At 35.8% G+C, this 12,799-nt stretch overlaps 1 protein-coding gene and 1 non-coding gene across 2 annotated transcripts; both read right to left on the bottom strand.

Moving 5' to 3' along the window:
• Positions 1–111: 111 nt before the first annotated feature.
• LOC140795258 (ubiquitin-ribosomal protein eL40 fusion protein) lies at positions 112–3,316 on the bottom strand. Its single transcript, XM_073147734.1, has 5 exons — positions 3,147–3,316; positions 2,976–3,062; positions 2,762–2,864; positions 1,130–1,196; positions 112–292 (listed from the first exon to the last, which is right to left on the bottom strand). Exons 1-5 carry the CDS (start codon positions 3,247–3,249, stop codon positions 266–268), a joined length of 387 nt encoding a protein of 128 aa, XP_073003835.1. The 5' UTR covers positions 3,250–3,316; the 3' UTR covers positions 112–265.
• On the bottom strand, positions 2,129–2,216 carry LOC140795836 (small nucleolar RNA U31b). Its single transcript, XR_012110368.1, has one exon. It is a non-coding gene; the product is annotated as a small nucleolar RNA U31b (small nucleolar RNA).
• Positions 3,317–12,799: the final 9,483 nt, after the last annotated feature.

The raw sequence follows: 12,799 nt of genomic DNA, 5'->3' as shown, positions 1-12,799 counted from the left end.
TGGGGTTGGCATGGTCGATTAACATCCAAAAAAGGAAGTTTCTCTTGGAAGAAAAAATTACCAGACCATAAAAGGTAAAAATGAGCAAAAAAGAGCCAGCGGGCTGAGAAATAACAAAACACCAGTACATTATCCAACAATATTATCCAACAATATAACTACACAAGTTAAACGTTCAAGTGAAATAGCAAAGGACAGTAAGTAATTTTTAAGGCTAATCCATTTTCAACTCTTAGCTACGGAGGTTGATCAGGAAAAAGACCGTCTACTTAATCTTCTTCTTGGGCCTCAGCTGCAAAATTATAGTAGGGAGGTCGTTTATTAGATTCTCATATTTAGAGATAAGAGAAGTAGATATGCTTGCAATGTTCAGAATATAAAAATAGAGATAAGAATATCCTTATCAGGATAACATCAAATTACATTACTGAGGAATAGAAGTGGTTAAGTTGGCACTTAAAAGACTTAAACTACATAAAAATGTAAAAGGTACATTGAAAACTTGATATGATAGTGCAGTTTCTTACATTCCCCTAGAATAAGTTCTGTCAAAAATTAATCTCATTGTATACTAACAGATGGTGCACGTTGTGATGTTTTTAGATAGTTTAAGGGCAAATTGTATACTTCCATGCTCGGGAGTGTAAAGTAATGTATAGATTATGATATATGCAATAACAAAGTTCATCACCATCTCTATTTCTCCACAGTAGGGGTATGAAAACCCACAAGAAGCAACTAGCCAAATTGTGTCTGATTGCCATTTAGCTAATAAGTCTATGGATATAGGAAGCTATATAAAAGACAACAATCCCATAACGCATAGCAACGATACAGATTACACTGACAGTTTAAGCTGTGAAAATGTAGTTTAACCTTTTTATTATTTACACAAGGAAATATCCTTCTAGAAAAAAATACTGTAAGTAAAAAATTTGAATAGAGTTTGGCTCTAATACTATCTTATGAAATGATTAAATTCTACATGTATCAAGTATCAACCATTAAACAGAACTTGAGTAGCAGAGATGATAATCTTGAGTTAATTTATCGGATCTCAATAGTGTGAGATCTTACATGATAATATGAATGAAATTAAAGAGTTAACGAGAACTGAAGGTGGTTTTACCTGGTTGCTGTGACCACATTTCTTCTTACGGCAATTCACAGCCCTTGGATGTAACCTAGCATAGCACCTACATCAGAAACAGATTGTTACCTTGTGGAAAAGAAAAGGTCAGAAAAATGGGGACTGGAACATAACAACAAAAGAAAGAGGTTAAAATAAAAGGAACACTCATAAACAGCAATAGAGTTCTACATTTACTAATACTCAAAATTGCCACAACACCATATAAATAGAGAACAATAGTGATAATTCAAAGCTGAACAATTCAACACTAGACCACCTAAACAAGCAAATGTAATTCATCACTGAATTGATAAGTGTAATTCATTCTTCAGTTTTTATTACTCCATGCAATTGATGACTCAGTAGCATACACAAGAAACAACATAAGCAAGTCGCAGTAGGAACTATAAAAAAAACTTAAAATATTGAATTGATGTACAGTCCTATAAAAACAAGATCAACACTGAACCAGCAGAAGAAAAGCTTCCAAAAAACTCAATTAATAAAAAAATCAATAACTAATGTTTTGCAACAAACCTAACCAAAAGGAACTCGGAAAAAAATATGAAATAAAAGATACTGACAATTCAAAGCAAGAAATTTGGCAGTTAAACCAGAACCAAATGCATTTCTTACTTGACAAATGTATTCAGGAGTTTTACAATAAAATCTGATTGCAATTCTATAGATCTGGCAAAATTTACACTTTGAGAGAAATAAAACCAACCAGAAAAATATATGCTAGAATATTAACCAACAGACAGTAATGTTTTATGGAATAACTGCTCACCGTTAATCACATGCCCAATTGATAACCATCCTAAGTACTATAATGATGAGTATATGCAATTATGCCACGTCAACTGAAAATATTGGCAAATTAGTTAATTTGTTAAACCAAAGGTAGATTGATTTTTGAAAAAATGCCAAAAGTATATTAAAAAAGAGATACCAGATTCACAGACTAAATTTCAGCAAAGATAATACCAATAAAAGGGGTCAGATAAAACTGTCAGTCACCATTGTCCGCTAGACAATTAAACAGATCAGAAGACTAGGGCGACATTAACACATCATCATACTCCATAAGTCGTCTCATGAATTGACCATGTCACGAAAGGACTAAAAATGAGGCAACTTGGGAGAACCAGAATTTTGGGGCCCATGGCTGATCCAAACTGAGCAGATGAAAAATCTAAGAGAATACATAATGCTATCAAAAGCTCATTTAGTTGGGTTATCAAGATTTATTTTGTTAACTAACATTTCCATTCATGTTCCACCCATGAAAATCAACTGCGACTAAATCAAGAGCAGATGATAAAGTTAAGGGAGGGAGTCTCTATATTTGGACCGATGGAGACCTCTATAACATTTTTATCGTCTGGAGGTAATAAACCACAGTTCCAAGAAGACACAAACTTCCAACCAAAAACAAATTCTACAATAATTTTACCATAAATGTTACAAGAACATATTTATAACATGAACAAATCCAAGATCACCAAAGAAACGAAATAAAAAAAAAATCTTTGCATTAGAACAAACTTTACATTAAAATAGGAAGTCAAAGCTAAAACAATTAAATATTCGGTAAAGATATAGGCAGAAGAGATCGAGAGGACATACTTTCTGCAGATCATCTTATCTTGGTTGTACTTCCGAGCCAAAGCCATGAGCGAGGGCTCAATAATCCCACCCCTAAGCCTCAGCACAAGATGCAGAGTCGATTCTATACCACAACAACAACCAAAAGATCGTCAAGACCTTAATATACCAAAGTAAAAAAGGCAGCTAAAATAAAATAAAGAACTGGAAACCAATCAACAACTGAAAAGGAGACCTTTTTGGATATTATAGTCGGCTAGGGTTCGCCCATCCTCGAGCTGCTTCCCGGCAAAGATCAAACGCTGCTGATCCGGAGGAATCCCTAGAAAAACAAGAGAAATGCATCGGATTTTATTAAAAGGAAGCGAGAAAGGAGATCGAAGTGGAAACCGGAGCGAATTGAGACCTTCCTTGTCTTGGATCTTGGCCTTGACATTGTCTATGGTGTCACTGCTCTCGACCTCGAGGGTTATGGTCTTCCCCGTTAGGGTTTTCACGAAGATCTGCATCGTTGCGAATCTTCAGCTCTGGGTAAACCCTAGGGATGCAAGAAGAGGAGGATTTTATAGTGGCATTGGCTTGGCGGCTGGGCGTTGTTAGGGTTTCTTTCGAGGCGGAAATTACGTAATTACCCCGAATTAGATTTCGGGTCCGATCCAGGCCGTTTCGGTGGAACATAACTGATTGGATGGGACCACATGACACCATTGGTTGGAGATTTAGGAGGGGTCTCATGTTGTTGCATTTACAAATTTTACAAATCAATCATATATTTTATCTATTTTATAATTCACATTCCGTTTTCGAGGATTTTGTAATCCTATTTAACACCCTAGGTTAACGTGAACAGTATCAATAAAGAAATATTTTATTATAATATACTAAATATTTTTATAAAATAACCAAATTACTCTCGTCTTATTTATCCTCTTATTCTCTCCTCATCTTCAAAAGAGGAGGAGGGGAAAGAAGAAAGAGGAGGAAGAAGAGAGGGAAGGTGGTGGTGGCGATAGGAGTAGACGGTTAGGGAAAAATATATATAGTTATCAAAATTGAACCGAACATTGATTATGCTGAGTTGGTCACTAAAGCATTCATTATTGAAAGGCTTTTAGAGGAAGCTAAGTTGGAGAGAGAGAGCAAGAGCAAGCCAAAAGACAAAACCAAGCCTTTGCAGCCGAGCAAACCAATCAAGCAAGTCAAAGAATGTTAAGCCATTTGAGTAGTGACATCATACACTTAGTTAGAGTATTTTCTTATTACATTAGTTATTTATTTTTATTAAAATAAATTTTCTGTAGGTTATGTTCGAACGCAGTTGGGGGCGCATTCGAACGGCTTTGCGAACGCCTGCATCAAGTTCGCAAAAATAGAGAACATGAAATGCGTGTTAGAACGCGGTTGGGCGCATTCGAACGCCGCATTCGAACGTCTGCATCACGTTCACATCGATAGAGAACGCCTTTTGTGAACGCGATCAAGCGTTCGAATGCGATCGATGGGAGTCCACTAGAATTAGGGATAATAATTGTTATTTTGGTTTGTTGGCTAGCCTCTATAAAGGTGTGGATGGCAGCCAAAATCATAATGCTTATGGAATATTTTTTTCTTACCTCTCTATCCTCTCTTTAGTCTCTCTACCCTAATCTCCCTCCTCCCTCTTCACCAACCTACCACCTCTACCGTTGGCAAGGTTTCTCCTAACTTATAATCTCCCTCGTCTATCGAGTCCTCCCACTTTTTTGGGATCTCGACCACTTCTTCCCCTTCGTCTTTATCCCTTAAACAACATCAACCATTCACCCTCATCTCCATTAGTATCCATAAACCTATCATCCACTCCACCCATCACCACCACCATCATCCGCATTATATCGTGTTTTCGTCCTAGTTAAAGTTTGAATCTGTGAAGAGCGTAAATACAAAAAATATAAATGTGGGCATTACGGATTGATCCCATTTAGTTTTGTAATTTTATAACTATGAGATAATATTTGTTGAATATTTTACCTCAGTTGTACAGACTGCTTCCTACAATCAATCCAGATCTTGAACGAATCGATATGTATCCTATCATTGGTATTAGAGCCAAGCGAACCTCAGACCTCTATTAATGGTGAAAACAAGAAAGATGGTATCAACAAGGAGATCAATGGAGAACACACCGACAAGAAAAGACTCAATCCACGATAACCCTAACTATGAGGCCGATTTATTTGGGCGACCACGGCAGGACCGAGTCAACCAACGTTCATGGGTGTGAACATGGGCTTAGCGAATGAACTTAGAGGCATGTTCCAAACATTGCTGCATAGGGTTGATGTAATACAGAATGACCATAATGCTTTAAATGAATATGTCATAAACTGATCGGCTTTGTCATCTCCTCACGAAGATCGGTGCCTCAAGAAGGACCAGCGGTGGGACCACACCAAATCGATACCCCACAAGCCCAGGTATGGCATGTTAATGTCAATTGCAAGGAGCTCAAGTCTTTTAGAAGATTGATTTGAGATTTGGTTATAACCAATTAAAAATCAAGGAGGAAGACATTACTAAAATAGTGTTTAGGACTCGCTATGGTCACTATGAATTTTTTATTATGCCCTTCAGACTCACTAATGCACCAACAACATTTATGGATTTGAGGAACGGAGTATTTAGGCCTGAATTAGATCATTATGTTGTTGTCTTCATTGATGATATCTTGATCTATTCTAAAAACAAGAAGGAACATGAGGAACATTTGAGGACTATCCTTCAAACTGAGAGAGAAGAAATTATTTGTTAACTTAAAAAAATATGAGTTTTGGTTGGATAAAGTATCTTTTTGGGGTCATGTGATTAATAGAAAAGGAGTATGTGTTGATCTAAAGAAAATTGAAGTTGTAATGGATTAGCCTACACCTACCTTTGTAACAGAAGTGCATAGTTTCTTGGGATTAGCTATGGACAGATGATTGTGAGAATAGCTTTTAGGAGCTCAAAATAAAATTTCAGCACCAATCCTTTCACTCCCAATAGTAGGTGGCAATTTCATCATTTATAGTGATGTTTCACAGTATGGATTAGGTTGTGTACTTATGTAGAATGATAAAGTCATTGCTTATGCATCCCAATAATTAAAACATAATGAAAAGAATTATCATAACTTGGAGTTGGTGGCAATTATTTTTCCTCTTAAAATTTGGCATCATTATCTTTACGAGGAGAATTATTCTATCTATAAAGATCATAAAAGCCTTAAATATATATTCACATAGAAGGAGCTAAATCTTAGACAATGGTAATGATTGGAGTTAATAAAAAACTATAATGTTAGCATAAATTATTACCCAAGCAAAGCAACTATAGTGGCAAATGCTCTAAATAGAGAATTGTCAATGACACTTATTTCATCGCTTACAATTTAACATCACCTTTTAGAGGATCTTAGACAACTTGAGGTGGAAGTAATATTTGAAGCTTTATATGGCCAACTTACAGTTAGATCTACACTTGTAGACCACATCAAGGTAATGCAATAAAAAGACACTCAGTACAAAAGGATCAAGAAAGAATTAGAGGCAAGTAAAGTACCTAAATTTTTAGTATTTGCAAAGGGATTACTTAAATTTTAAGGTCAAATTTGTGTTCCTGCTAATGAACAGCTGAAGAAAGAGATTTTAATAAAGCTTATAATTCAAGTTTCAATATCTACCCTTGAAGCACAAAGACATACAAGGACTTATGAGAGCAGTTTTGGTAGAATGGTATGAAAGGAGCATCACTAAATATGTAGCTCAATGTGTTACTTGCCAGCAAGTTAAAATTGAATGCCAAAGGCCTACGGTAAAGTTGCAATCTTTGTCTTTACTAGAGTGGAAATGGGAAAAGATCACTATGGATTTTGTTTTAAGTTTTCCTTGTACTAGATCTGGCAATGATGCAATATGGATAATTGTAGATTTTGACTAAGTCAACTCATTTTATTGCTATCAAGATGACTCATTCTCTTGACCAAGTGGCCTAGATTTATATAAATAAAACGATTAAGCTATATGGAACACTAATATCTATTATATCTAGTCATGATCCAAGTTTCATATCTAAATTTTGGAAAAACTACAATCAACCTTGGGGACCCGCTTGGATTTCAGCTCCGCCTACCATTCACCAACAGACATACAATTTGAGAGAACTATTCAAACACTTGAGGATATGTTAAGAGCTTATTCCTTAGAATGGAAAGATAATTGGGACAATTACTTGCCATTAATTAAGTTCTCTTACAACAATAGTTACCACTCCAGTTTAAGTGTGGCTCCATACGAGGCTCTTTATGGCCATAAATATAGATCACCACTTTGTTGGTTCTAAGTTGGTGAGAGAAAATTATTAGGACTAGAATTAGTCCAACATGCTACTTAGAAGATTTCTACCATTCGACAAGAATTATTAACTGCTCAAAGTCGCTAGAAAAGTTACGTTGATAATAAAAGAAGAGAATTAGAGTTCGAAGTGGGTGAAATTTTGTTTAAGAGTCTCACTTTCAAAAGGAGTTATTAGATTTGAAAAAAAATGAAAGCTAAGTCCTTGTTACATTGGGCCACCTAAACTAGCAGAAGTATAGAAAATATTTTTCATGTGTCTATGTTGTGGAGGTACGTATCTAATTCAGACCATATTATTGATTATGCACCCCTCCAAATCTGCAAAGATATGACTTATGAAGAAAAGCTTGTGAAGATTTTATATAGCATGAATAAATCACTCCATGGGCATGTAGTACCTCTTATGAATAAATCACTCCATAGGCTGCTACAGTACTTTTTTTTTTAAATTTTTGTTTTTTTTCGTTTTATTTATTTATTTATTTATTTATTTTGCAGAGCTCTTCCTCATGTGGTTTTTTTTTGTTGGATTGATCCTCCTACTTCTTCGAGGGGTAAAGACATTGGGAATGCTGAGATCGCTTGCTATGGGAATGCTGAGTTAATTAAATAGGTTGAGATCCTACGGGCAGACAAAATAGATCTAGAGAGAATGCTTGTGCACATGGAAGAGGGATACGAGAAGATCTGCAAGAAAAATGATAATTTGTTAAAGAAAATAGAGGCCGGAAAGAAGAGAGAAATGAAATTAAAATATTTGTGTCTTATTTTGGTTACATTAGTTTTAGTAATGTTTGTTAAGTAAGAATAATAGTTACATTGTATAGCTCTATTGATGACTCTATTGTTAAAATCTAAATGAATGAATTTTATGTGAAGCTTGCTGTATAGCTTTCTTGAAGAATAGTAATTAAAATTTGAATGATGGATGAATTTTACAATTACTACAACAACCAATACAGTCTGGCTGTGATGAAATTCATTTGTTCAGATTGCTACAACAATCAATACACATTACAACTGATAAGCAAATGTCTAAAGCATTGCACAACCAATAGACCACGACAAATCCATGAACAACTAATATAGTCATAGATAAACAAGTGCATAATCCAATTAAACCACCAAACAAGCTTCATATAATAATACTCTAAACACATGATGCATTCAAAAATGCTCATGATTGACCAAAATACCTCATGAGTTAATTTAATATAAACAAATTGCTGAGTTAACTTAGTATAAATAAGTGATATGATTCAGACTTCATCGATGTCGTCTCGAGCATGAACACCTTATGGGTGTCTTTTATTATTATTTTAGTATTTTATTTAGAGAAAAATAAGATTTCTGTAGGTTGCGTTCGAACGCACCCACCCGTGTTCGAATGCGCTTGTAAACGCCTGTAGGCGTTCATAAATACAGAGAACGTATTTGGTGCGTTCGAAAGTGTTCGACCCCGTTCGAATGTGGTCAGCAAAAATCCACTATTTCTAGGGTTAATAATTGTCAATTTTGAATTATTTGGTTAGCCTCTTAAGGTGTAGATAGTAACCAAAAAGTGGATATCAAAGAATTGAGTTTTTGCCCTAATCTTCTTCTTCTCCTTCTCTCCTGTTCCCTCATCCCATAGCTCCGCCGTCTCTAGTCTCCCTCGACCGGCCACTCACCCTAGTCCCTTAGGATGGCCCACTCCTCCCCCTTCTTCAAATCTCTCTATCTTCGCCCTAACCCTTCCACCATCCATAGTCCTTCCACCACCACCTTCATTACCGGTGCCACCCCATTATTGTAGACCTACCATCTCCATAATCCACCTAAGGTTTCATGGCCCTATCCATAGATCTAAAGAATGAACTCCCTGATGTCCATCCACTTATCCAAAGATATCTCTAGATCTCGCCGTTCGATTCAGCTAAAATTAGATTCGTTGGAAAACACTTTTCCAGGGCTACGACCTATCAAAATTTCTCATTGATCCGATTACTATATTTCTAGGAATCCTCTTCTAAAGTTCCGTGCAAGATCTTGTCAAGATCTGAAATTGGGATAGATCAAACCTTAATCTAGAGGAGATCGTATCAACAAGTTGCTGAGTTCACTTAACACAGACAAGTATACAGTCTCAAACAATCTAGTCTCAAACTCAGACAAAATAGCACAAATAATTTCTAAAGTTTTGTCTGGCTGCTTGTGTGGGAGGAAGTCCTGTTTGGTTGCTTTGTGTTGGAGGAAATCCTGTCTGGCTGCTTTTTGTGGGAGGAACTCTTGAAATAGTAGAAGCTGAAGAAGTTCTGCCTCGTTGTGATGAAAATACTCCATCTCTAATTCTTCTGAATTTTTTGTCCTCCTAAAAATATTGAACCAGTAACAATTTACTAAAAAAGTTGAACCAGTAATAGTTTTACTAAAAATTGAAGAGTAGTAGATCTTACTAGATGAAGAACCATCTTTCTCTTTACTTTTGGCACATTTACAGATGTAGGAACACTACTTGGTGGACTAGTAGCTGCTGGAACACTACCTGATGGACCACTAGCTGGTCCACCACTAGCTGCTGGAACACTAGCTACTCCACCACTGACAGATGCACTAGCTGGTAGACCACTAAATTTCTGAGCATAACCCAGTAAGTGAAATATGACGGTATAGGAAAAAGGTAATTATTGTACAGAAATAAGTGAAAGTGATTACTTGTCTCTTTGTTGATTGTCCACATGTCCTTACATTATGTCAATGTTGATTGCATTTCTTACATCTTAATGTTGTAAAATATTTTCTAACTCTAAGGGGGGTTTTTGGCTCATCTATTGCAATGGTGCCTCCTCGAGTCATATTATTGAATCTTGGCAAGGATCACAATAAAATGAGTTACTCTATTTCACACTTACCTGAAATTACAAATTAATCTTGGTATTCTTGAAAGACCAAAGAAAGGTTCTTTTAGATTTGAATTGTTACTAAGTCTTGGATCCCTTCTACGCTCTCGGATAACCTGATCTCACCAATGAAATATTCTTTGCATTCAAATCGTCTTGGGGTCCCCAGCAACCTCTCATTTTGGAATTGTAACTCTCTAGGCCGGCTTGAGGTTAACCTTGCTAAGATGCATGTTGCCATCTCGAATCTAGAAAGCAAAGAAAGAGCTTCTCCTATGTGTGAGGATGGTAGCCATTCCCTTACTCTTCTTAATCGGAGATGCATAGCCCTCCTTAAAGGGGCAGAGCAAGGCTAAGGTGAATTGAATTTAAGATGAATATGCTATTTAAATATCTGCTAAAATTAGAATCAACAAAATTTTATTAAGAGATTAGATTTTTTGGAAGTTGATTTATTATTGACTCTAATAAAATTAAGAATGAATTTGCTGACTTTTACACTTTTCTTTGAAATGTTGATTCTTTTGTTCAAAGTTTGGAAAATTGCCCCCTTACCTATGCTTAATCTTCATTGCCATGATGACCTTCTCAGACCTTTTATGACTACTAAGGTGAGATTGGTTGTGTGGTCTATGTTGGCAAGCAAGGCGCCTAGTCTCTGATAGGTTTTCCTGTAAATTTTTTTAAAAAATATTGGGATATTATTGTTATTGATTTAGTTGATGTTCATTATTGCTTTCAATTTTGTGATTTTCTTCCATCCAATTTGGTGAGGGCAAACATTTTTAACTTTTATTCTCAAAAGTGCTTGTCCGTCTAAGGTTGTTGAATACAAACCGATCTTTCATTGTAATGTTGTTTATATGATCTTGGTTAAATTGTTAGATAATAAATAGGATGAAGTCTCTCTTGACCGATCTGATTGGGTCCAAGTAGCCTACTTTTGTGGTAGGATGCCACATCCATGACAATATTATGATGGCTCAGGAGGTGATGCATTATATTTTCTCTTATAGAAGAACCATTGATAATTATATTATTATTAAGATCAATTTAGAGAAAGCATATGATAGAATTGCTTAGAATATTATTTTCAATGTGTTGAAGCTTACGGGTTTTTTCAGATGAGTTCATTAAAAGGATTCAAGCTTGCATAACGAATGTCTCCGTTGCAGCTTTTATTGACAGATCTCCTTCATAGTGATTGTGTGGGTACTCTGATACTGGGGAAGGAGACCATATCTCTCCTTATTCAATTTGATTTCTTAGGCCCTCAACTGCTTTGATTAATGTGGTTGTTAATAATGATAAGATTATACCTTTCTCTATTTGTGAATTTAAGCTCAATCATTTGCTTTATGTTGATGATTTGTTAATTACTATCAAGGATAAGCCTAATTCCTATATTGAGTTAATGCATGTCCTTAATTTATTTGAGAATCTTACTAACCTAAGGATTAATGTCTATAAATTTGTCTCTAGGCTTTAATGTCTCAGCCTCTCTTGTTAGTACTCTTGGGATGAGAATTTGATATGTTTCTTTTAAATACTTGGGTGCTAAGATTTTTCCTAACCGCCTCTTAATTCATGATCATGAGAATCTTCTCGCCTGTATTATTCAATAGATGGCAAGGTGAAAAAAGTAAACTTTACCTAAGCTGGTCACCCTTCTTTTATCAACTCTTTCCTCAACACTATCCTAGTCCACATTTTATCTTTCTTGAGGACTCCTCTTACTATTATTGTGGATAGAATTCCTGAAACTGCTCGACAATTCTTTTATCTAAAGGTGCTAGCCTGTAACCTCCATCTTATCGGTTGGGACAAAGTGGTCCAATCTAAAAATCATGTTGGGTTTGCTATTAGGGATTTGTGCCTACTATGAACTTCCTTGGTTACGAAGAAGGTCCTCCCCCTATTGAATGATCATAATAGCTATTAGGTTAGGCTGGTTTAGGCTAAGTATGGTAAAGCTCGCCCATGGACATCCATGCGTAAACCCAATTAAGCTTGGACATATACCATACTTGTAAGGGTTACTTCAACATTGTTCAACATGGCAAGTTCACTTTTGTCCTCTCTGATTCCTAGCTCACTCTTATTCCGTTGGACGAGTAGCATACTTTTGTGAATGTTAATATGTCTTTGCACTCCGAGAGAGTGTCTAATCTACTCAAAGATTGCACTTGGAACGAAATTTTTGATTATGCACATGTATAGGGTAGAGTTATGTGAGAAAATCTTCAATATTTATATTCCTCTATTGAAAGGTAAAGACTCTTGGATCAAGGCCCTAAATCCATTCAGCCTGGCTACGGTTAAGTCAGTATATACTTACCTTAAGAGTCTTAAGTCCCCTGCTCTCTCCATGTAAGGGTTGGAAGGCTCTTTTGAAATTACAACCCTCTTACCATAAATTAAGATTTTTCTATAGACTTACATTAAGTGGGTTGGGATTGGTTCTAATAAGGATTGTCCTATCTTCAAGAATAAGGAAGAAATTACCTCTCATGTGTTCTTCTCCTACTCTTTCACCCAGACTCTATAGAATGTGCTCAATGGAATCTGACTCATTGGGCAGTTGGACCCTAGATGGGTCCTGGCTGCTTGAGAATACTTTACTACTTGGCCACAATAGCCTCTTGCTGCTTACGGTAATTAGTATTTTATTATGTCAAATATTGAATTACCAAAATACCTCATTTTTAATTATATAAAAGAATTGCCTAACTTAATATGGAATAGAACTCTAGCCCTTGTTTATGAGTACTTTGAGAATCTGGCTCCTTACTCTAACGAGTTCCACT

Source organism: Typha latifolia, chromosome 9 (genome assembly GCF_019914945.1).
Source record: "Typha latifolia isolate L0001 chromosome 9, TyphaL0001v2, whole genome shotgun sequence".
Classification (NCBI taxonomy): domain Eukaryota; kingdom Viridiplantae; phylum Streptophyta; class Magnoliopsida; order Poales; family Typhaceae; genus Typha; species Typha latifolia.
Note: the sequence above shows the minus strand (reverse complement) of the source record. Positions and strands in the feature narration are given on the sequence as shown.